The sequence below is a fragment of the Nipponia nippon genome, unplaced genomic scaffold (genome assembly GCF_047370975.1).
Source record: "Nipponia nippon isolate SJK-2023a ecotype South Korea unplaced genomic scaffold, ASM4737097v1 scaffold_32, whole genome shotgun sequence".
NCBI lineage: Eukaryota > Metazoa > Chordata > Aves > Pelecaniformes > Threskiornithidae > Nipponia > Nipponia nippon.
The window spans coordinates 5,991,433-6,012,989 of NW_028262350.1; the positions used below are offsets into that span (position 1 = coordinate 5,991,433).

Genomic DNA, 21,557 nt, shown 5'->3' on the forward strand with positions numbered 1-21,557 from the left:
TCGCACCTTGTTTCCCGAGGCCCTGGTGCCTCCCTTCACCTCCTCCCCGGGGCCTTGCAGGGCGGGGAACCCGCTGTGCCTGTCCCCTCTTCCCAGCCTGGGGCGCTGCGGTGGGTCCTGGCTGCAGCGTTGGGTTCGAGGGTGGTTCACGCGGCTGCCGGTGTGCGGGACTGCAGCGGGACGGGGAGTAGCTGTTGAGGGAGAAGGGTGTCACAGCAACACCACCACACAGGGGCTGCTCACACCCCAGCACCGTTCTGCTGCCAACCGGAGCCCTTCACGCACCCCCGGCCTTGAGGCTGGGTCAGGGCACTAAGCCGCACGGCCCTGGCCACGCGTGGGTTTCGGGAAGCTGCTGGTTCTCGGGGGTGATGTTACACTTCCACTCGTGCCTCGGTTGCTCTGGCAGCAGCAGGAGGTGGTAGGAGTTTTGTTTTTTGTTCCCACATTCCTACGCTGGGCACCAAGAGCGCTGCGACCTGGTACTGAACATACCCGTGGAAAGCAAGCCGAGGGCTGGATGCTGGCACACCAGAGGCTGTTGCAGCTCATTTCTTGAAACCTTTGGTTGTAAAGGTCCACAGAAAACAGCTGCGTTTGCTGACTCCCGACAGAAACTGAAACCCCACGGTTTCCAGCAGACATCCTGGGGCAGAGCAGAGAACCACAACCACCCTGCGGCCCCTCGCCGGGGCAGCTTCACCAGCAGTCGGTGCTGGAAGCCCAAGGCGTGCTCCAGCCTTGCGCAAACACGCAGACGGGCGAACCGACGGTGCCCCAAGGGTTCAGGCTGCCCCTTGGCCCTGAGCCCGTTGAGCACAGCCAGTGCTTCCCGGCCGGGGGGCTGTGGGGCAGCTCTGCCTTCGCTCCGCAATGATTTTTGCTATTGATTCGGTGCCCAGACCGGACGCTGCCCCGGGAGAGCTGAACGCTGGTGCTGGCCTAACATTCACGATATTCAGGAGTGCATTACTGGCATCAGCACTAGGAAATTTATAGAGTAGGATTAAATACTCCAGACAGGCTGCTAAGATTTGTAGTGCAGATACTGCAATGATTGCATAAGCTTCCTCTGACCGTACGGAGCTTGGAACAAACGAGATACTCGCAGGGAAAAAAAAAATCCACCGCTTCGGCTTCACTGCACCGATACAATTTTTCCCTTGGTTTGTCTACAGTTACAGTCATTTGTCTCTACAAAAGAGTAATTTCAGTATCACCATTGCTTTATACCTCTGGGCTGGATGCACTCCCCCTGTTTGAACTTCGGTCCAGGCAGATGCTCAGCAACAGGCCTGACCGAAGTGAACCCCGTTGCCTGAGGCTATCAGTGCGAACTCGGCACCAAGCCCCCCAAAAAATGGTTTGGCCGGAGACTGGCCTGGTAAGCGACCGAAACTGCGTAGACACAGCAGAAAATCTGACTACAAATCAACCCCTTTACGCTATGAAGACCTGCAGCCACCAGGACCCCGAGCTCTCCCTCCGCAGCAGCGGGCGGCGCGGCGGCGATCCCCCTTGCCCGAGGTCACCCGAGGTTGAGACCCCTTCCCTGACTCCAGGCTCGGTAAGGGATGTTTTTTGCATGTGTTTAACGCTTGAGGTACGTGTAGCAAGCTTACGCGACAATCTTTGTATCCTATGCTAACGTTAAGCGTAGTATTGACCGCCAATCCATCTGTACTTATGAAATATCTTCTGTACCTAAGTTTACTGATTAGAACTCAACGCACTAACTGCTAGATCAGATCTGCCCGAGGGATCTCCGATTCCTCTCCTGCAACAGCCTCTTAACACACTTCAGTCCCTAACTGAAAATTCCAGTCCCTGCGGATGGATCCAGCTCTAGGAGCTGAGGCCATGAAGACAAACGCCAAACAAACGCTCTTCAACACAAGTGAATTTATTTCTTACCAGACAGCCTAAAGTCAGTACAGCATTGCTTCTAACGTCAACGCGTCCTAGGTTAAACTTAACAAATCTCCGTGCAGTGCCTTGCGGTCTGAAGATGTGCTTTGCTCTCCTGCCCAGATAAGCTCGCTCTGGCAGTGCTTTTGGTCATTTCAGTGATCAAAACGGTTCCTCCGCTTTCTGCTGCATTCTCATTCAGTTTCTCACATCATCTAATGACAATTTATGTGGTGCGATCACACCTTTCGCATACCAGGATTTCCAGAAGTAGGAGGAACAGAGACATTTAAAATATCAGGGTATCTAGGCAAGGACAGCTGAATAAATTTAATCCACACATTATAAACGCGATGCTAGACGTGTTAAAACCCCGTATCTCCTGAGCCACATAATACCAACAATTCGTGTCGGTGAATAAGTTACTTATATTCCGTACAGATTAAGATATGCAGAGAAACGCCAAGTAGTAACAGCTGTCAAAAATGCAGAGGTAAACTAATAAGTCTAAAATATGACAACCAAATTTCAAACCAAACCAGTGAAAGAGTAACTTTAAGAAAACCTACATTTCAGAACTTTGTGATACCTCTTCAAATTTTAAAGTGAAGGTATTAAAAACAAGACTCATTATTTCAGCTGCTGCACAGCGTTTTAAAGGACAATCCTGTGTGCGTGTCATATTTTGATTACGTTTAAATACTTTAAAACAGAGGTTCTTTTTTTCCCAAGAGCATGCCCAAATGATTTGGACATATTTCCTAAATTGCATGGTTTCACAACAGCAATTTTGTCATACCAGTAATTTAGTAGAACCCGGTGCATCTCCTTTCACAAGCTTAGATTCTAAAATCTCAAATTCATAAATATTTATATTTTAAATATTTAATTTTACATGAATATTGGGTATTCTTAGCATTTTTTCCTCCTGTTTCCAGGTATTAGTTTGATAAGGAAACCATTTTTACATCACAATCTTATCTGATACTGACCGGACACCCCCTTAGACTACGGTCTTTAAGAATCATTATTTTAAAACCTATTTCCTAAAGCAAAACTAAAAGAAGTTATCGGAAGAGTTGTACACCAGGGTTCACCTGCAGAAGTTAAATAATATCGTGGCTGTTCATTAATTAGTCTGATTATTTTTTAAGTTAACATTCACCAGTTCGGCTTTACAATATTCTGATGCTGCTGTAACGTTAACAGTTTAAGTAGAACCCGAGAGCCCGTAAAGCAAATTCAACTTCTCGTCAAGATACAGCTTTAAATACGAATATTAGTAGTTCAAACTTTACAAATAATTAAAAAGATTTGGTGTATCATCTCTCATACATACAGACTGCGGAGTGTGTTTTTGCATGCGACCGGTATTTCGTTAGTGCTTGCTTACTTCGGCCCTCTGGTTTAGGATGCTGCAGCTGGTCACAGTTTCGCACACCTTTTCTTCAGGCTGCACCGCCTCCCGAACAGCTTTCTCTGGATCCGGTTTTCCAGCTGAAGATTTCGGTAGGGTCATCTGGAACGCGCACCAGAGAATTGTACGTGCTTTACGTGTTGCTACGCTCATCTCTTTAATTGCCAAAGCAAGAGCAAACACATCTGCAGGGAGGAAACGGCGTTTTAATCTTTATTACACAGGTCACCAGCAAGTGCTATTTGGGATTCATTCACTCTGGCAATGCTAAAACCAGCAAAACTTTTTAGGCCCTTTTTAGCGTCTGATTTTGTGGCTGTCTCTTTATAAGGCTGTAAAAGCTGCATCTAAGAAAGCAGTGATTTTTAGGCCCTTGTACAAAGAGTACATGGAATTTAGGTACTTCTTTTGTTACAGCTCCCGCTTAGCTGTCCCCGATGACCAGGAGCACCTAAGCCTTACGGTCGGCTGTGTTTCGGAAAGCGTTCCACGTATGCGCGTACTGAAGGCATCTCGCCCCTTCCCGTGCAAGCTCATCGCCGGGTGTTCACAGCCACCCCTCCAGACCCACAAATTGGATCCTCTGCCCATCTGATTAAGACAGGTGAAGGAACAGCTCGTTTATGGCATTTTATTAAAGCATACAGATCACGTTCTGCAAAAACGCGTCAAACACTTTAAAATAAAGAGTAAGGTGGTGCAGCGGTCCCTTTGTTCAACAGCAATGTCTTCATGCATAGATAATGCTTTGATTTTAATTCCAGCCTGTGTGTGAGCAAACAAATTCGATACCCTCTTCTAGGCACCAGAGTTTTCAGCCAGAACTTGCATGTTATTTTGGGGCAGGGGCACCCTCACTCTTCTCGGAGCTGGGTCACACCACACCGTACGCTGGGCTGCACAGAAAGCACGTGTGCACTTCCCTCCCTGGTCAAATATTTCCGTGGGGGCTGGAAGCAGTGGAAGTCAAAGTCTGCTCTTCCAAGCGCTCGCGCTCAGTAAGCATGACTGCGGTTTCGTTTTATTGCAAAAACCTGGCACCTACCTTCAACCAGAATTCTTGGATTCACTGTTCCAGGTGAAAGCATCCCCCTCCTGGCGGCGCCGGGGGCATCTCAAAAAAGGGCAGAACGTAAAGGCCTAACCGTATCCCCTCACCATCCCTCCTCACCAGCTCGTCTGGCTCTCACTCCCCAGGCTGGTTTCTGTGAAACCCATTCTGAGACATCCCTCCTTCCTTCTGCACCAAGTGACCACCGGCTCCTCTACAGTTACCACTGCTAAGCAGGAGCAGTACAGAAAATCGATTTAGGTAACTGTGAAGAATCACCATGAAAATCCACTTGTCCAACACAAGTGCCAGCCATCCAAAGAACTTTAGAAGGTCGTGTTTGGAAGGGTAACTCCAGAGAAATAAAGGACAGAATACAGAGTGGGAGGACGTGATTATCAGGTCTTGTGCTTTCAAAATTCCAGTTTCCACCCCAAGCTTTGTGGAATCAAGAAGAGACTACAGGAATGGCGTCATCGGGACTGCCTAGGAGAAGCTAAGAAACAAGCGGCACTCACGTAAATGCGCATCTCAAAGCTGTAAGGTAGGGCTGGCATTTGGGTCACTACCAGGGAAGAAGGGAAAATCCCGGAGTAATAAGGAAGAGTTGTTTTAAAGTCTTTGGCTGAATGCAGTGCCTGAGAGTTACAGACACGAAAAAGGTCTTTTCTCCCCTCAGATGATCTGTAACATCTATATCCTTCTGAAAGATCCTGAAAACTAAATCTAGGGTGATCTCAAAGCAGAGGTATGGTCAGACAGCTCTTAAAGGCTTGACGGCTGTTCTGGGTGACAGACGGCACTCCCTAACACCCTTTTCCTGATCATTGTGGTTTCTTCCAGAACTTCATTAAGCAGTCAAAAACATTTACAAACAACTGCCGGATACCTCGTACAGTTCCACAACTTCAGTGTGTAACAGTAGAAGTTTTCAGCCCCAGGTTGTCCATGAATACAACCAATATGAGGCAGCTCAGATCCACCTGCTTCCCACTGAAGTAAATCTGTGTTGTGACTGAAGTGGGGGAGCTGGGAGAAGACCAGACCACGGCTCGCGTATGAATTTTGTTTAAATCAAACTTCCTGGAATAGAGGACACAACAGACAGGTCCTGCTGATAAGACGTACTTCAGATCAGATCAGATGGAACAGAAAGGTGTTGTGGAAACAGGGTTGGGTGGGGACGACCTCTTCTCAAACAAACCAAAACTATTAACAACAAGAAAGCTCTGCCAAAGAGAGGAGATGCACCGCTTCAGGCATTTTCCTCAAGGCTTTCCCAGACCTGCAACAAATGTAGGTGCTACATTCAATAATCTACTGTTTGAAAAACCCTCCCCAGTTGCCACAACAGGCTAACGCATCGTGGGCCAGCCAGTATGGAGGATGAGAGGTAGACAAAGAAAGGGCACCCTTCGAGTTAAGTGATCAGATCCCACCGCGCGATGCCCACTTCTTTCTCTTCTCGTCTCAAAGCAGCCGGACCAGGGAGCAGATCTCGAGGTTTGACAGCTCCTCTTTTCCAGACTACCCGGTTCCGAAGAGCGAACTGATCTGGTTGAAAAGCAGTGCCAAGTAAAGCCAGCACCTATTATTTTCATGGGCTTAAACACCCAAAAACCCCTTTCATCTTAACCAGTCGCATCACCTTCAATCAAGGTAACGAGAAACAAAGATGAACAGGTGAAAAGAAAAATTGCTATAGTCTATCTTTTGAAGTGAACTTGACAATTACAGAACTGCACGACGGGACACCCCAAAGAAGTAAAATAATCCATCTAATTCAGTTGTGGAAAGAGGGGCAGGAAGTGAAGAGAGGACTCCCAGAAATGTGAGAAAGCTTCCAACACAGAGCCGTCGGTCAGAGCATCACAGGTAGCAGGAATTCATTCTGCCTCACATCTAAGAGAGGGGAATCTGCCATTCTGCCTGTGCGCTACTGAAAGATTAAGCTGAATATTCTGCATATTTTGGATACCAGTAAGAATAAAAACATTCTGACCAATATATTTTTGTGTATCCATCCAAAATATGATTTGTATTTCATGTCAATCTATGACAGAACATGCTTGAAGTGGAAATCCATTCATAATGCGAGGCCATCTTGGTCTCAGCAGGGAGATACCAAGGAAGTTCTATGCAGAAATACGGACAGGGCTGGAGGGGTGATTGGAACAGGAATACGAGGGATGGGGGAAGAAAGAAGCAATAGCTTAATATTATCTCCAATCCCCAACTGCATTACAAAAAACCCCCACTATCTCTGCATTACTTGCTAGTTTATGAAATGAATAAATGCACTCCCAATTGATTTAACTCATTTATCCGTAAAACCCAGTTTTAGTGTCCTCTCAAAACCATCATCTAAAACCCAAACAGTCTGCCTTTCTCAAAGCTCTACACACTGAAAAATAAATTAAAACTTTCATACAACCCCCCTCACACTTATTTTTTATTATAGACTTGCAATATATGTAGAATTTTTCAGCTACCTTATAAAAGTACGTAAGCATAGTTATACCTCTGTCATCTTGGCATCTGGGAGCTCCTTGCCTCTGTCGATTTGAAGCATTTACAATTTCATCTTTTCTACGTGACTGCACTACATGAATTACCTCCAGATGTTTATCAAGAGCAGTAGAAATGTTAGCATGAAGGGGAGAACTGCGAAGGCGCTCCATTTTTCCCAGTAAAGTCACAACCTAATGAACATTTTACATGTTACAGGAGTTCAAACTATACTCATCTAGACTTAAAATTAACTAGATTAGGAAGAACAGATTAACGATAACCATTATTTTCTTTAAAGAACAGTTCATAAAGTTACAGTTGAAGTAGTTAAAATTCTTACCCAGGATTTCTTCTTCTCCAAAACCGAAGCTGTAGAATACCTGGCTGTGCACAGCACAACAGCAAAGCTAAAATACCCAAACACTAGGACGCCCAGCTTACTAGTTAATAATGGGTATATACACCTTTGAGGCAACCGTGTAACAGGAGGTGGTTCCGTGACAACGTGCATTCCTCTGAGCCAAGACCACTGTGGTCCTCCCTTCCATCAGCGCTGCTGCCATTATCCGGGTGAAAACCAGTCCCCAAAGACTGGCCAGGTCTCACCCAGATGATCTCCTTGTGCTGTGCCAGCGCAAAGCAATGGGCAACGTGGGAGAGCAGCAGTCTCCGTTTGGCTAAAGCTGCTGTGGAACCACACGCGTAGGCTGACTTTCCGGGTGGATACTCAAGGCTAAAGGAGCTCTTTCAGAGAATATCGAGCACAACCACTCAAAAATCATTCAGTTTTGATTAGTTAATTGAAAATCTGTGTCTTTGTTGTCTTGTTTATCTTACAACGGTCACATTACTATGAAATTCCCCTTGGCGAGCGATTTCTCAGCTGTGGTTCACAGACCACTGAAGAACCTGGTTACTAGTCTGCAGAAAGAGAAAACTAAAAATTCCAAAAGTGTAATGTTTACTGGGCAGTGGCTACACTTGATGCCCTATAAAGAAGCCTGATGATTAATGGTCACTCACAGGTTAAAAATAAGAACCAGAGGGTCTGGGAGCACAGTGCAAAGAGAAGGTCTTGATGTTTCTGTGCAACAGAAAGACTGTAGGCTTCCCTAGGAAACAGACTGTAATGGGGCTTTTAAAATGTAAGAAAGGGTGGTTAACAAAGGAATTTGAACCAGGACAATTTGCCCAACCTGGCCCCAGTATCCTCAGAGCAGGCTGCTGGCCAAGACAGTTATTTTGGCAACAGCATCCACAACAGCAGAACAGAGCAGCCGCTCCTTGCCACCGGGCTCAGGAGAGAGCACTGAAGAAGGAGCAAGCTCCCACTGCCAGGCTCGTCCTGCTCTCCCTTAAATCTGTCGAAAGCCTGGTGGGGGGAAAACAACGTAGGCAGGAATGAACTGCGCAAGTTCCTGTGACAGCAGCAACCACCAATAAACTCAAAAAGTGCCATTTCACATTTGTAAGGAAGCTGAGAGTTTAAAAAAAAGCAAAGGGAGAACTTCACACGAACAACTGAGCAGTCAGTCACTAGGATAGGAAACTAAGGTAGGTAAGATTGATCAGAAATCCCTAGATTTGTTTCTGAAGAAAAATCCAGACTTCAAGGAGCGGCACAGTAGGATTACATAAGTAAATGAAACACAGTAAGATGAACTTGACAGTCATTTCCCAGTCTTACTGAGTAGTACGTCCACATCCACAAAAGGACTTACGTTCTGAAGACCTGGTTTTCAGGTACCACAGCATCATCCAACGGGATCCACAGTTAATAGTTAAATGCCTACGTTCTTTATACTAAGCCTGGGAGAAGTGCCAGGTGTCTAAAAGCAAAATCCACAGAAGTCGGCAAAGCTGGGCTGCCCCAGCAACCCAACAGGAACCACTGATGGCTCAAATGCTTGCCTTCCCATCCCCTCAGGTTTTTTCAGGAGTTCATCCCGCACTCCCAAGAGACACTTCCTTCCACTCACGACTCAGGGGCATTAACTAAACCTGCCCTTCTCTCGCAAAGCGCAACTGATCCCTTTTGACTGTTGCAGGGCTTGCCGAGGAATTCAGATCCTTCCCTGGGCAAAGCAGCAAGCCACCAGCGACGCTGAGGCTGGCCGCTGGAGTGGCGGGGTCCCAGCGCAACAGCCAGCAGAGCCACGGACCTGCAGTCCAGAGGCGAGCATGCACCGTGGGGTAAGGACTGCCATCTCAGGCCCAGCTTTGATGACCGTTCTTCACAAAACTATGTATCTGGAACAGGGACTATAATGCTTTCCCCAGCCCAGACAGATACCCGCACTACTAGAAATAAGCTAGTATTTCCCCGCTCTGGCAAAAATCATTACCAGTCCAGAACAGAAGAGCTTCAACAGGCCAAGCTGAATGTCCGGTCTCAGAGTACCCCACAGCGGGGTAACTACGGCATTCTCCAGTTCACACGGGAGATGAGATGCAGTCTGTAGAGAGGAGATCCTGGCTTAAAGTGCGTTCTCTGACTGTTAAGTGGTTTTAATAGCTGCCGATGACATAGTGAAGGAAGCTACTGTCACCTCTCCATCAGCCATGCGTTGTTCTGGAACTGAAAGCAACTGCAAGTGGAAGTCTCAAATGAGGAAACCAAAGTAAAGTTCGTGACCACCAAGGCGATTAACTAGAGGCTCCACACCGCAAAGAGTTAATCCCAGATTCAGCCAGCTCAGCCTCCACTTGAATCTCTGTACCGGTGTTCCTCTTTGGCCATCACTAAGCTTTTTGATATTAGAATCCAGGTTCAACAGCGCCACTATGCTTTTAAGCATTCTTAAAACCACTTTTCAGTTGCTACCTAACAAGTGTGTGAGGTTCTGTACTCTGAAGCTTGGTACCTCAAATGGCTAGACAAGATTACGTCCTTTTTTAGACGTACTTTTAAAGTATTAGGACAAGGACAGGCAAGCCTTTTAAAAGTGGAAACTTCCTAACACTGTTCTTTTGGGGTTCATAAAACAGTAGTTTAAAAAGTGTACACGAAGCCTATCGACACATCTTTCACTATACTCTCCTCATCTGTACGGACAAAACCAGCCAGTTGCACAAGACAGATTTCAGCAGGCAGTGAGCAGGCATGGCTCCGTGGCTTATTTCACCTGTGCGAGACCGGTAGGAAAGGCTGCGTCTTACCACCGCTGCCCTGGGAGTGGCTGAGCTCAGCAGTACCGGCTCCTCCAAGAACAAGCATTTCTCAGAACAGCAGCAGCTGCCTTTAAATCCCACGTCCCCTCGCAGGGGCGGGCTTCAGCTTTCAGCCCACATCTCTCCTCCTTCTGCAGCACGAGCACCCCGGCTCCGGCCTCTCAGCCTCAGGAGAGCCCCGATCAGACCCTCGCTATTCCGCTGGCAGCACAGATCCGCTCTGCTTGTGCTCGCCTCCTCCCTCTCGTCTCCCCTGCAGAATTCAGCGCAGGCTGCTGCTTCACAAAGAAGCACGATACTGCACACTGGCACCATCGTTTGGCCACAGAGCCACAGGCAGCTCAAAAGACACCAGTCACGCTTGCCCTACAGGTTGTGGCTGTTTGGCTTAAGAAGCAAACTAGTAACGTAGAAAGTCAGGCTGAAGTGGCAGCAAATAACCATTCTGCATTAAAAAAATACAAGACTCTCAAGCAAATATATATCAAAGTCTTACAAACATTAATTAAACTTGCTTTTTTCCCCCCAAATACTTCCTCTAATAGCGTGTCTACAGATCTATATTGAACATTTCTCTGCTGAGCTGCTCAAAACAGAAAAGCTCAACAGTCAGGCACATCTTAGAGCTGTGCAAGCAGTTAGGCTCGATGACTGGATTCTGGCATCTCACGCACGCTTTTGTACTAGAAAACACATCCTCCCGGCACGTATGCATGTAAACGTGAGCCTCAGCTACTCAGCGGGCTCCCTGGTAACAGCAGCAGTGAACCCGGAGCTGCAGAAATTCCAGCAGGGACTGCTGAAACGTTATTCCCTGCATAGCATTTAAGAACAAAGCTATTTTGGGAAAAGCTGCCCTGATCATCTTATATATCTTATCCTGTACTCTAAGTTCTGTGTGAGAAGTTCAAGAGATTTTTTTTTTCTTTCTTTTTTAGTCCTACAACTCACTCTGGCTCGTTCACGTAGCTGATCCACAATTAAGCGATCAACTCTTGACGGGTTTGATGTCAGCCTTGGAATCGGAGTGTTGTTAGCACTGGAAACCTTTTTCCCTTGGAAATTCTTAGCAAGAGCTGATTCAGTCTGCAGGAAAACAAAAGAATAACTCCCTAAGAATGTAAGCTGCAAAGTGTGCTTCATTACAGAAACAAGGAACAATATCAGATATACAAGTTCTTTCCCTTAGGGCTTTGGATTTGTTTTTTAAAGCAGATAATGAGGATTCAGGCATTTGGGATTTAACCATTTGGTAAGACAACCACCTGTTTTCAGTGAAAAACCACTTTACTCAAAGCAGTTCAACTAAAGTAATTATGCCAACATAATGTGTTTCAGAAGTGCTACGGCTTTTCACACTGACTACAGCCTGTACTAATTTTGCCTGTAAATAAGAATGAGCACACAGGTGTGGACCTCATCCACAAAATTAAATTGTTTAAGTCAGCAAGTAACCTGAATTTTAGTCAAAATTACAGAAAGCTTTTCTGTTTTGTTAAAATGAAATCATATTTTATTTAAACATCAGAAAATTACTTTGATACCTGACTGTAAGATTTCAAATGTCACTCTCTCTCACCCCGTTGTTATGCCCCTCTGGAACACCTGTAACAACGTACAGCTAGCTACATCTGTTTTAAAATTGCATTTCTTAGGTTGTCTTGTGGTGGGCCACATAAAGCTGCAGCCTGATTTCCTCCACCGTGTCCCGCTGCCATGCATGTGCCAACTCTCTCTCTTTTGCACTTTTCTATGCAAGCCCAGAGATCAATCTCCCCTCCTCAAGTCAAGCCCATTCTCTCTCTAACCCCTCTATTCAAAGCAACAAACGGCTTTTGTCAGGCAACACTTTGGCAAAAACCCTCCTGTATTGCATCCCCCCACAATTAAGTTTCTTTGGGTGGACTGGCACAGCAGAGCTCCCGCAGAGAAGCTGACACCCACAGGGCCCGGCCCCACCATTCCCAGGTAACCTTTGGTCAAGCTGCCCTCTCAAAAAGTCACAGCTCCAGATCGTGTTTGAATTTCAATACCAGCTAAACTGGGGAAATTCAGACAGCTTTTACATGCAACAAGGGGAGCCTGATGCACTTCCGCTGATGACCAAAAAGGGCAATTGCTTTAAGTAGGGCTTCTTCATACAGAGCTACCTGAATCTTTTAGTTCAGGTGTTTTAATACTACCCTTTCTTTACCCTCCATTTCTGGGGAAAAAAGAGCCCCTTCAAATACATCTTAGGTTTAAAACTTCAGGGAAACAGGAGGTGAGAAGAACTCATTGAAAGAACTTAAAGTCTAGGGCCTGAGAATTTTAATTAATTCTTGAAAGGATTAAAGTTTAGTCCCAATTCAACATATAATTAATGGATTTGCTTTCAAAGTTTCCCGATGCATTGTATTTATTGTGTTAAAAAAAAAAAAAGTGTAACATGGTTTTGTCAGTCATAAACACACCTTCCCCCAACCCCAACACAGACTGAAAGAGTCACTGAATTCCCGCTTTAAGTGCAACACTGAACACAACATTAGTTATGCTCCCAACTAGGCTACAAACCTTCAAAACTTCTGGGTTTTGGGTTTTTTTTTTATACAGGGAAGCAAACTCCTAACTTTGAAGTCCCATTAAGCATTTCAGCTCCTAACAGTGAGGATTACCCACGATCTCTAACTGGCCTGAGCAGGATGAGATCTACATCAAATCTGTGATACGGCATATTAGTTTAGGTTTTTGGTTTTTTTTTACCTTCTTTCTTTCTTTCTCCAAAGCTCTCCACTGTTCGTAACATTCTTCTAGTCTAACATGAAGTTCACTGGCAGGCCCGCTACGGGTTTTAACTTGCCTTTGAAATCCAAATGCTGGTACAAAACCAGAAAAAGAACCGTCACCGTACATCTTATCGTTAAAATAAGGGTAGAAACTTTTTAAATCATCGCGGGAGAACAAGTCGTGGGACTCCATCAGAGGGACAACGGAACGGCCAAACAGGCGAGCCGATCTCAAGGGGAACGCGCTTGAACCCAGCTGCTGCTTACGCCTAAAGTCACCCATCATGCAACTGCTGGAAAAGCTTGGAGCCTGCAGGCAAGTCACCGGATTGACAGCGCTACTGTCTCCGCTCCCCTGCCCGAGATTAAACTGACCCTGAGACTCCATGAAATCTTGGTACATGTTCTGCAACAACCCATCGCCGTGTTTTTGTCCTTCCGGATCATAATGCTCACTCTGTGGCTTCAACTGGAACCGGTGTTTGTTCATATTTTCAATGATCCCAAACTGCTGAGCTGCATAATAGTCACAGAATCCGTTTGGCTGCTTTAATTTCTTTTCACTTAAATACTCAATGAGATTCTCTTCTCCACTCCTAACTAGCGCTTCCATGCAAGCAGCAGACCGAGCTCGTTCTGCAGCGTTATAACCAAAATCAAGACTTGAAAAAAATGAAGGATTATCTTGACAGTACTTGTGAAATAAATTACTGTTTAAAGGGAAATTTGAAGATGATAACTGAAAAAAGTCATTAGAATGACTGGAACTTTTTGGAAAAGCAGGTAAATGATTATTCAGTTTCAACAAAGGATTTGGATTCTGAAATGGGACGGAAGCAGCGGGTTTAGCTGGAATGTTCATCCACGCTGACCTTACATTAGCACCTGCTGAAGGGTTTGCTGAGTTTGGTAATAATGGGAGTGATTTACAGTACTCCGAATTCTGAAGATCAGACTTGGAAAACTGCTGCTGTTCTACGCCATTTGCACAGTCATTATTCCCTGGACAAGCTGCAAAAGATTTTAGCCCATATTCAAATTTTTGCCCCAAATCAGTGCAGAATGAAGCTTCATTTGCAAATTGTTTTTCTGACAGAAGTCCTACAGCCTTGGGAAATGTAAAGTTTTGCTGATCTGAAATTGTATCTTCTATTTTTTTCTGAGTGCCTGATTTAACTTGAAATAATTTAGTATAGGGTTCTGTGTCCAGAGATGGCACCTCAATGGTTCCATTTACTAACTTTTTATTTTCTGGGAGGCTACAGTTGGTGCTCTTGTTAGGCTTTGCTTTACTAGCATGAGAATATTCAGTGTATCTACTGTAATCTGCGTTTTCATTATATCTGTGAAACTGAGAAAGAAACGTTTCTGCCCGCTTTTGGTGCGACTGTGCATCTGCTCCTTTGGGACACACCTTCTCCCTTCCGTAAGAATAAGCATCGGCTCCCGAGTCTTTGACTACTTCCGAATACCCAACTTGGGATGTAAAGGTGTTTTTCATGTACGGATAGTTCTGATACACGGGTGTTGTCTTAATATTCTCATTAGCCTGCATGTTGCAACAGCTGGCATGATCGTTCCTAGAAGGGTACAAACACTGCTCTTCAAGGTCTATGCCAGTAAACCCGCGATAACATTCATCTGCTTTTTGCTGGGATGCCAGATTACCGCTTTGCAAGTACTGTTTTTCGGCAGCAGATACGGATTCGCTACTATAAAAACCCTGTTGTGAGACAGCTGCAAGAACTGGTCTTTTCGTTTCTGGCAACAGGTCTTGGTGGTCTGCGATTCTGGTTGCATTCATGGGCCATGCTGACTTCAAGCTGGAAGGGCAGCTCCTTGAAAAACAAGAATACACGGTTACATTCTTATCTGTGGCGCTCCTCCTCCATCCCCAAATGCAGAAAAAGGTTTAAGAACCCAATTCTTCCCCAATCACTTCTCTCTATTGAGTCAAAGATGTCTTAGGCCAACTTCTATCCGCTACTGTCATCTTTGCAGTTTCCCTTAACTAGATGAGAAAACTGGTTCTGGCTTGTCTAAACCCACCCATACGCCCTAGGAGCTGCCTACAACGCCTTCCAGCTGCAAGCGATGTGTACATACTGAACTCCGTTCAGTCAATCCCATCAAGAGATTTACTGTCTGTCACCACTAAAACACTCCTGGTTAAGCAAGAAGTTACGATACCCGTACTTCCCAGGCTGCCCACAACCTTTCAAAGCCGCGTCCTAGCGCTCCAGACAAAACGCTTCTCTGTATCACCTTGCTTATCGCTTCCGAATCGCCTGTGTTTTACACTGGCTTACACTGCTTCCTGCAGGTAAATCAGGAATAAGCATCTCAGCACATTTCCTTTCCTTCCGCTAATTACCATGAGTTAACGCAGGACAATCACTGCCTGTCAAGGAAAGCTGTAAACAGACTAAGGAAAAAATGGAATTTGTGCCTGGAAGTCATTACAGTCACAGCCCAATCTGGCAGTACTGAAGACAGAAATCCAACCTTAACTGTCTGAAGCAAAGGAATTAGTAAGTTATCTTTTGATCAAGACCGACTCTCTCCGAAGTTTTCCCTCGCTTCAGCCGCATAACTCGGCACACATACAGAAATCATTGGGATTTTGGGAGAAGATAGAAAGGAAGAGTGGTGCCTGGCTTGGGAACCTTGAGAACTGGGTTTCCTTTCTTATCCTCGAATACTCAGGCAAAAGACCGTGAGCTCTCGAAGTACCTTGAGGATGCTGGATCTGAATACTTCTGTGGCAAGTTAATACGACTCTCTAATGGTTTCTTCTGGTGCTAGAATATAGGCATAATAAATCTGACATTTAGACATGCAAATATTGCTCAGGTAGCACTAACACCAAGAAACGTTCATTTTCCATGGAATTCTTCCCTACTGCCAGTTCAGGAAAGTGTGAAAGAGTATGACTTCGTGTTTTGTGTATTCTTTCTGTGAACTGAAAATAATTAAGAAAGAAACCTGCAGTTTGAATTCAGTCTTGATCTAAAAAAATAGCCCACGGCACATATTCAAGGAGATTTATCTGAATACAGCATTCCACAATGCTTGTTAAGGACTTATTTAAAAAACGCCAATTAAAAAGTTCTGTAAATACCAGAAAGCCAGAAACTACCATGTAACTTCAGTACCCAGAGGAAAGCTTTCAAGCATCACAAGCGAAATATTAGGAGATTAGGGGGAAGGAAGGGAAAGCATAAAGAGCATGAGAACTTGCCAGCAGCAGATGCAAAGATGACTAACACAACACAGACACCGAGAGCAGCGAGGGTAGTTTTTGTCAGAGGAAGAGAACGCCAGCAGCGCTTGCATGGCAACACACTCACCCCTCGGCACAATATGGCTGCGATTTGTCTTGTTCTTCCAAGATGTTAGACACAAGTCCATATAAATCTGTTTCACTGCCATAATCATTCCTTTCAGGTTGAATCCTGAAAATGAATTGCATATTAATTAAAATTATTACTTCGTTCAAAATAATTCATAGGCTAAATTAATCAAACAAACAAAATCCATCTACTCCTTCAACACACACATTCTCTCTCTGTCAGAAATGGCTACCTGGACTTCATATTAATCTGAGAAGCAGCAGGCTGCTTAGCATCATCTCCATAGGTAGACCATGGTGCATATAAAAGGGAAGCGTCCACAGGTGCCGAGTACTCTGATGTCGAAAGGGAAGAACTGTAGGTCTGAGGTAGCTCTACATTCTCTTCATTCTGCATTTTATATACAATAAAAGCACCGATTTTAATATTAAACACATCAAATTGCCATTTCATCATTCTACGCAGTTGTAACTGAGTTCACCCTTGGCGTAACCAGAGCATGAGAAGCCAGCAAGCCACGTACTCGCTGACATAATGCTACAGGTAACTTCTGCTGCTGACTACTGCCCAGCGCACATACGCATAGGCGTAAAAATTTCAGCCCACATCAGCCTGAAAGGCCTGTACCAGTTTCTAACAGATGATCACCAACAGGAGTCAGGAGACGCTCCCTTCCTCCCAATCACTACAGGTTATTTAAGCTACTGGAGAAAACTTAGAGCCAATTCTTTTCTAGAGAAAAGGTCTTCTACCCAGTTTAAGTGAAAAGGAGCAATTGGTTGTTTGGTTTAAACTCCATATGCTTTCTTAGCTCTTAGTAAGTGAAAAAATTAATGGTGTTTTCACAGGGTTAAATGTAAAAGATGCACAGTATACTGCTTTACGGAGCAAAGTAGTCTAGCAGCTACAGAAAGTGGCACGCAAAGCCAGGTTTTATTCCCAGTAAGGCTTTCTGCCTAACTACAGGCAGGTGTCTCTATATCACGTCTCGGTTTTCCATGTCTGTAAAATACTTCTGTAAGCAAAGAAAGATGCCCAGCTGCTGGACTTAAGGACATGGAACCACAAAGACAAACGAGTCTCAGATAGAAAAAGTAATTGGTCTGTTATCGAATTACTGGGAATGAGTTTTCATTCATTTATTTGAGTCTTTTACCTCAGTGAATGTTTATGGCTATGAAAAGCAAAATGAAAAGCGAGGTCTGATGTATTTAACTGTCCTGGCATTTTCCACTGCTCCGACTGAGAACCCCCTGCTCAACAGGCTGGTTTGTACGAACGCTTGGACTCTGCCACTGTGGTATGGCATAGAAATATCTGCTGTGATACCTAAGCTTCCCCTTCTTACCGACTTCTCAGTTTTCCTAAAAATAGCCATTTGCTCCTCACTTTGTCTACAATTGTTTATGGTAACAGAAGAAAAAAGAACACAGTGAAATGCTGTTTTACTAAACACTGCATGTTCCTTCCTCGGCGACTGTATTACAAAAAGTCACCGTCCTTTCTGATTAACATTACGACGATGGAAATTTATTATGAATAAATCAAACACGGTGATTTGTGTTTGCCAGTATAAGCAACTGTATTAGAAATATTTTCTGACCATTTTGTTTACAAGCAACCCAAACTCTTACACAGATATAAAACATTCATTTATAATCAAATGAACCTGTGCTTTGTAGCAACCATATAGCGAGCCAGAGCCTGTCATTACGCTACTGAATGCGTCAGTCAGCCTCCCGCCAGCTTCTGCGCTACTCCAGCAGCGACTGCCACCTCTGAACGCAACTTTAGGCTATGCAAGACAAGGAAAAAAAAGTGGTAGGACATAATTATACATAGACCTGAGAGTTGTAGTTTTATACCAACGTGAACTTCTTTAACACGTTAATTTACCTGTGGATTCTGCTCATCTGCGTTTTCAGGTAGGCAGTTCTACGTATTGGCATTAGAACACTTTCCTATTTGCCCTTAGAGAAAAGCTTAACCCAACAAACCACAAGAAATTCACATTTGTTTCGAGACAGAGGAGGTGCAGCTGAAGAGGAAACCTGCGTTCTCTCCGTTTACACGAGCTGAGCTTCTGAAGGGCTGAACCGCCACAGGAGAACATCAAGTACGGAAGAATTATCATCCCTGTCACCAACGGCAGCAGAGGAGCCATTCAGCCTTCCACACATCGCTGACACCTCTGGGCCTTCCATCACTGTTCCTGTTACATCGTTTATGTTACAGGAATGCATGTATGTGCATTTTCAGATTTCAGGAGCTAGACTTTTGCTATAATACACACACTGGGAGCCACGGTGGAAATCTGCCCCATTCTGTAACTATGGGAGAAACAGCTTCCACCGAAGCAACACCCCTCTCCCCACCACCAACCTGGAAGTGCTCAGAGACAGGCGGCCAGTGGGAGCAAGGAAGGAAAACCAAACAAGAAGTTAGGCGTCTTTTCTTCCCTTCTTCAGGTGAGGTACACAAGGAGAATTTAAAGTTAAATTAAAACTGACTAGCTAAAAAAACGTTTTAGCTCACAAATAAATAAGTTAAGTTATTTGCATAATATTTAAAATATTACCATAGAAGCTCATTTGAAATGCTTATTAAATTCAGAAACAGTTCAAGGTTCACAGGACTAGCGTTCTGTAAGTATTCTGAATAAGCACTCCTCTCTGAAAAGACGATCTTCTGTGGCTACCTGCGGATGCAAACAGACTTTACATCCAATGCATGTGGTCTACAGCGTGATCTTCCTTCTAGTTTACACCGCAGTTACACCAATGTATTACACAGCTTTTTTCATACACATTTTACAAATATGTGAACATGCAAAGTCAGAATTAGTGTGGAACACAGCTCCATTTCTTATACTAATTATGCCATGTTTTCTCCTTAGTTATCTCCTTGTTCAGCAAGGACACCCAGCACTTACATGACTTGTGATCTCAAAGAATGAGGAACCGTATAGGTAGAAGGGGCTACTACAGATTTGTGACACCCCCCACACCCGCCAAACCATACACACTCATTTATTTCCCAAATGGAAGTTTTTCAGGACACCGAAAAGCATTTTCCCGACGCTCCCGAGCTGTTTCACAGCATCTGTTACCACAAGACAGGCCCGGGTCTAGGCGACGCCAGGCCTTGGGCGGCCCCACACAGGAGGGGCCTGAGAAAAGCCCGGTTGCGGCTGCAAACACCCCGCGGCGAGAAGGGCGCGAAGCCTCGCCCAGCCTCAGCCCTGCTCGGTTACCGGCGCCCAGCCGGAGCCCCGGGACAGCTCCAACCGCCCGCTGGGCTTCTGACAGAACGAGTCGCACGGCCCAGCCTCCCCCCAGCCCCCAGCGCGGCCCCGTCCCTCACCTCCATGGGCGAACCCCGGGGCGGGGGCGACGGCAGCGGCTACCGGCAGCGCGCGCGGCCGCCTCCCCCGCGCGCGGCCATGGCGGGCCGCCTGAGGCGACAGACGGCCGTTAGCCTCGCGCCAGGCCAACCGCCACCCCGCCCCGCGCCCTCGAGGGGATTGGCCAAGCCCTGAGCCGCCTAGCCAATGAGGAGCCGTCCGGCTCCCTCGCACCTCCCCGCACCGTGTGACCCTCCCCGTTCCCCACGCGGTCATCCGGCAGCGAGCGCCCGCAGCTCGCCTCACGGCAACAGAGCTTTATTTCTATTGGCCCCTACCCGCCAATGAAAAATCTCCTCGCTGACCCTCCCGCCAATGAGCGGCCGCGGAGGCGTTGTTCACCCGGAGACAGCCCGCGGATGTTGAAGCGGCCTCGGCCTCGGCCTCGGCCTCGGCCTCGGCCTCGGCCTCGGTCCTTCCCGCCGCAACCCCCGGGCCCGGGCCCGGGCCCGGAGCGGGGCGGCCCCGAGCGGCCCCTCAGCGCCGGGGGCTTCCCCGGCGCCTCCCCGGAGCGCTGCCCGGCTGCCGTGGGGCTGGCAGCGACCCCGGCCCAGCTGCTGTGTGGGGGCAATGCCGGAGGCAGCCCCCCGGGCCCTGTCAGCCTCGGGCCCTGTCAGCGGGGCTGCCCTCAGCTGCTGCCACCCCGGCTCCACGGTCCCATGCGTCACCCGCGGGAGGAAGAGGGCGCCTCCATCGCCTGTCACCGGTGGCAGAACGGGTCCCCGGCCTTGTGCCGCGGCTCCCTGCCTGCAGCGGGGCCCGCTGGGCTGGGACCCTGCTGGGGAGCCAACGGCTGAGGGTGCCCCAGAGCCGCCGGGTCGAAAGGAGAACCCAGAGGGGACCCGATGGAGGAGGGAGCCCAGCTGAAGCAGCGGGGTCTGCGTGCCTCCAGCTCTCGTTTCCTTACACTTCTCGTCCTTGCTGCTGGTTTAGATACTCTGCCAAGTGTATGAATACCACTGTTTTCACTAAAAAGGACTAACTAAAACCTAAAAGCCCTGAAACCAAACCATCCTCTTGTTTTCACTTCTCAAGCGATTTTGCTTTTCAGTTCTCAAGCTATTTATAGGGAATCTAGGGACATCGTTGTTGCCACCAGCTGCATTTGGGCACTCGGGACGCAGATGTTGTGTCTGCTGGAAGCCGGAGGCGGAGGGCTGGGCCCCCGGCCCGGGGCAGGGCTGCGGGACCTGCCCCGGCGAAGGCGCTGGCCTGGTTCGGAGCCGCGTGCCCCAGGCTCCCGGCGGTGCCGCCCTCTCAGCCAGGGAGACAAGCCACGGCTGGAGCCCGGGCCAAGCTGGGGTGGGCTGGGGTCCCCTTTGGTGCCGGATCTGAAAAGGAACCGGTGCGACCTTCGCGTTTGGTTTGGAGAGCTTTTTGCCTTTTTTTTCCCCTTTGAAATGGTGCAATACCGTTTTCCCCCTCTGAAATGGGGGAGCGTGGCCGCTCCACCCTCGCTGTCCCCTCAAGTCGCTGTTTCCCTGCAAATTCAGAGGTTTTATTGCCAGCGTTTGTTTCTGCAAGAGACTCTTTCAAGGCCACATGGCAGAGAGATTTGGGAAGCTCAGAGCGAGGAGAATCCCCCCGGAATTCCATCATCCAGCTGGAGTCCACTGCTGGGGCTGCAGCAGCCACTCCTCCAGGGAGCACCCTCCAGGCCAGACACCTTTGCCAGCTGCGGAGGAAAATGCTGTTTCAGCGGACGCGGGCGTTCCCCTGTCGGTCTCACCGCCGCTTTCGCAGGTAACCGAGGCCGGGAAGCAAATCCCCCCCAGCGAGAGCCGCCCGGCGGTGCCCTGCCCGAAGCCGAGGGGTTACCTGCAATATTTAACAACCACTTTTCAGAGGTGTTTCCCCGGTGCTGTGACTTTTCTTGAGAAAGGGACACAGAGGGAGAAACTCTGCTCAGCTGCTGTGCGAGCGGGAAGAACGTGGGCTCCCGGGGGGGAAAATGAATTCTTGCACTGTTTTGATCTGC

General features: G+C 47.1%; 1 protein-coding gene across 1 annotated transcript; it reads right to left on the bottom strand.

The window, feature by feature from the left end:
- Positions 1–3,185: 3,185 nt before the first annotated feature.
- Positions 3,186–19,640, bottom strand: MEIOC (meiosis specific with coiled-coil domain). The gene is made up of 8 exons (XM_087769915.1): positions 19,540–19,640; positions 17,846–17,971; positions 16,409–16,566; positions 16,174–16,278; positions 12,801–14,661; positions 11,010–11,144; positions 6,898–7,078; positions 3,186–3,510 (listed from the first exon to the last, which is right to left on the bottom strand). The coding sequence occupies exons 1-8, from the start codon at positions 19,543–19,545 to the stop codon at positions 3,287–3,289; spliced, it is 2,796 nt and encodes a 931-aa protein (XP_087626041.1). The 5' UTR covers positions 19,546–19,640; the 3' UTR covers positions 3,186–3,286.
- Between the last annotated feature and the right edge of the window lie 1,917 nt (positions 19,641–21,557).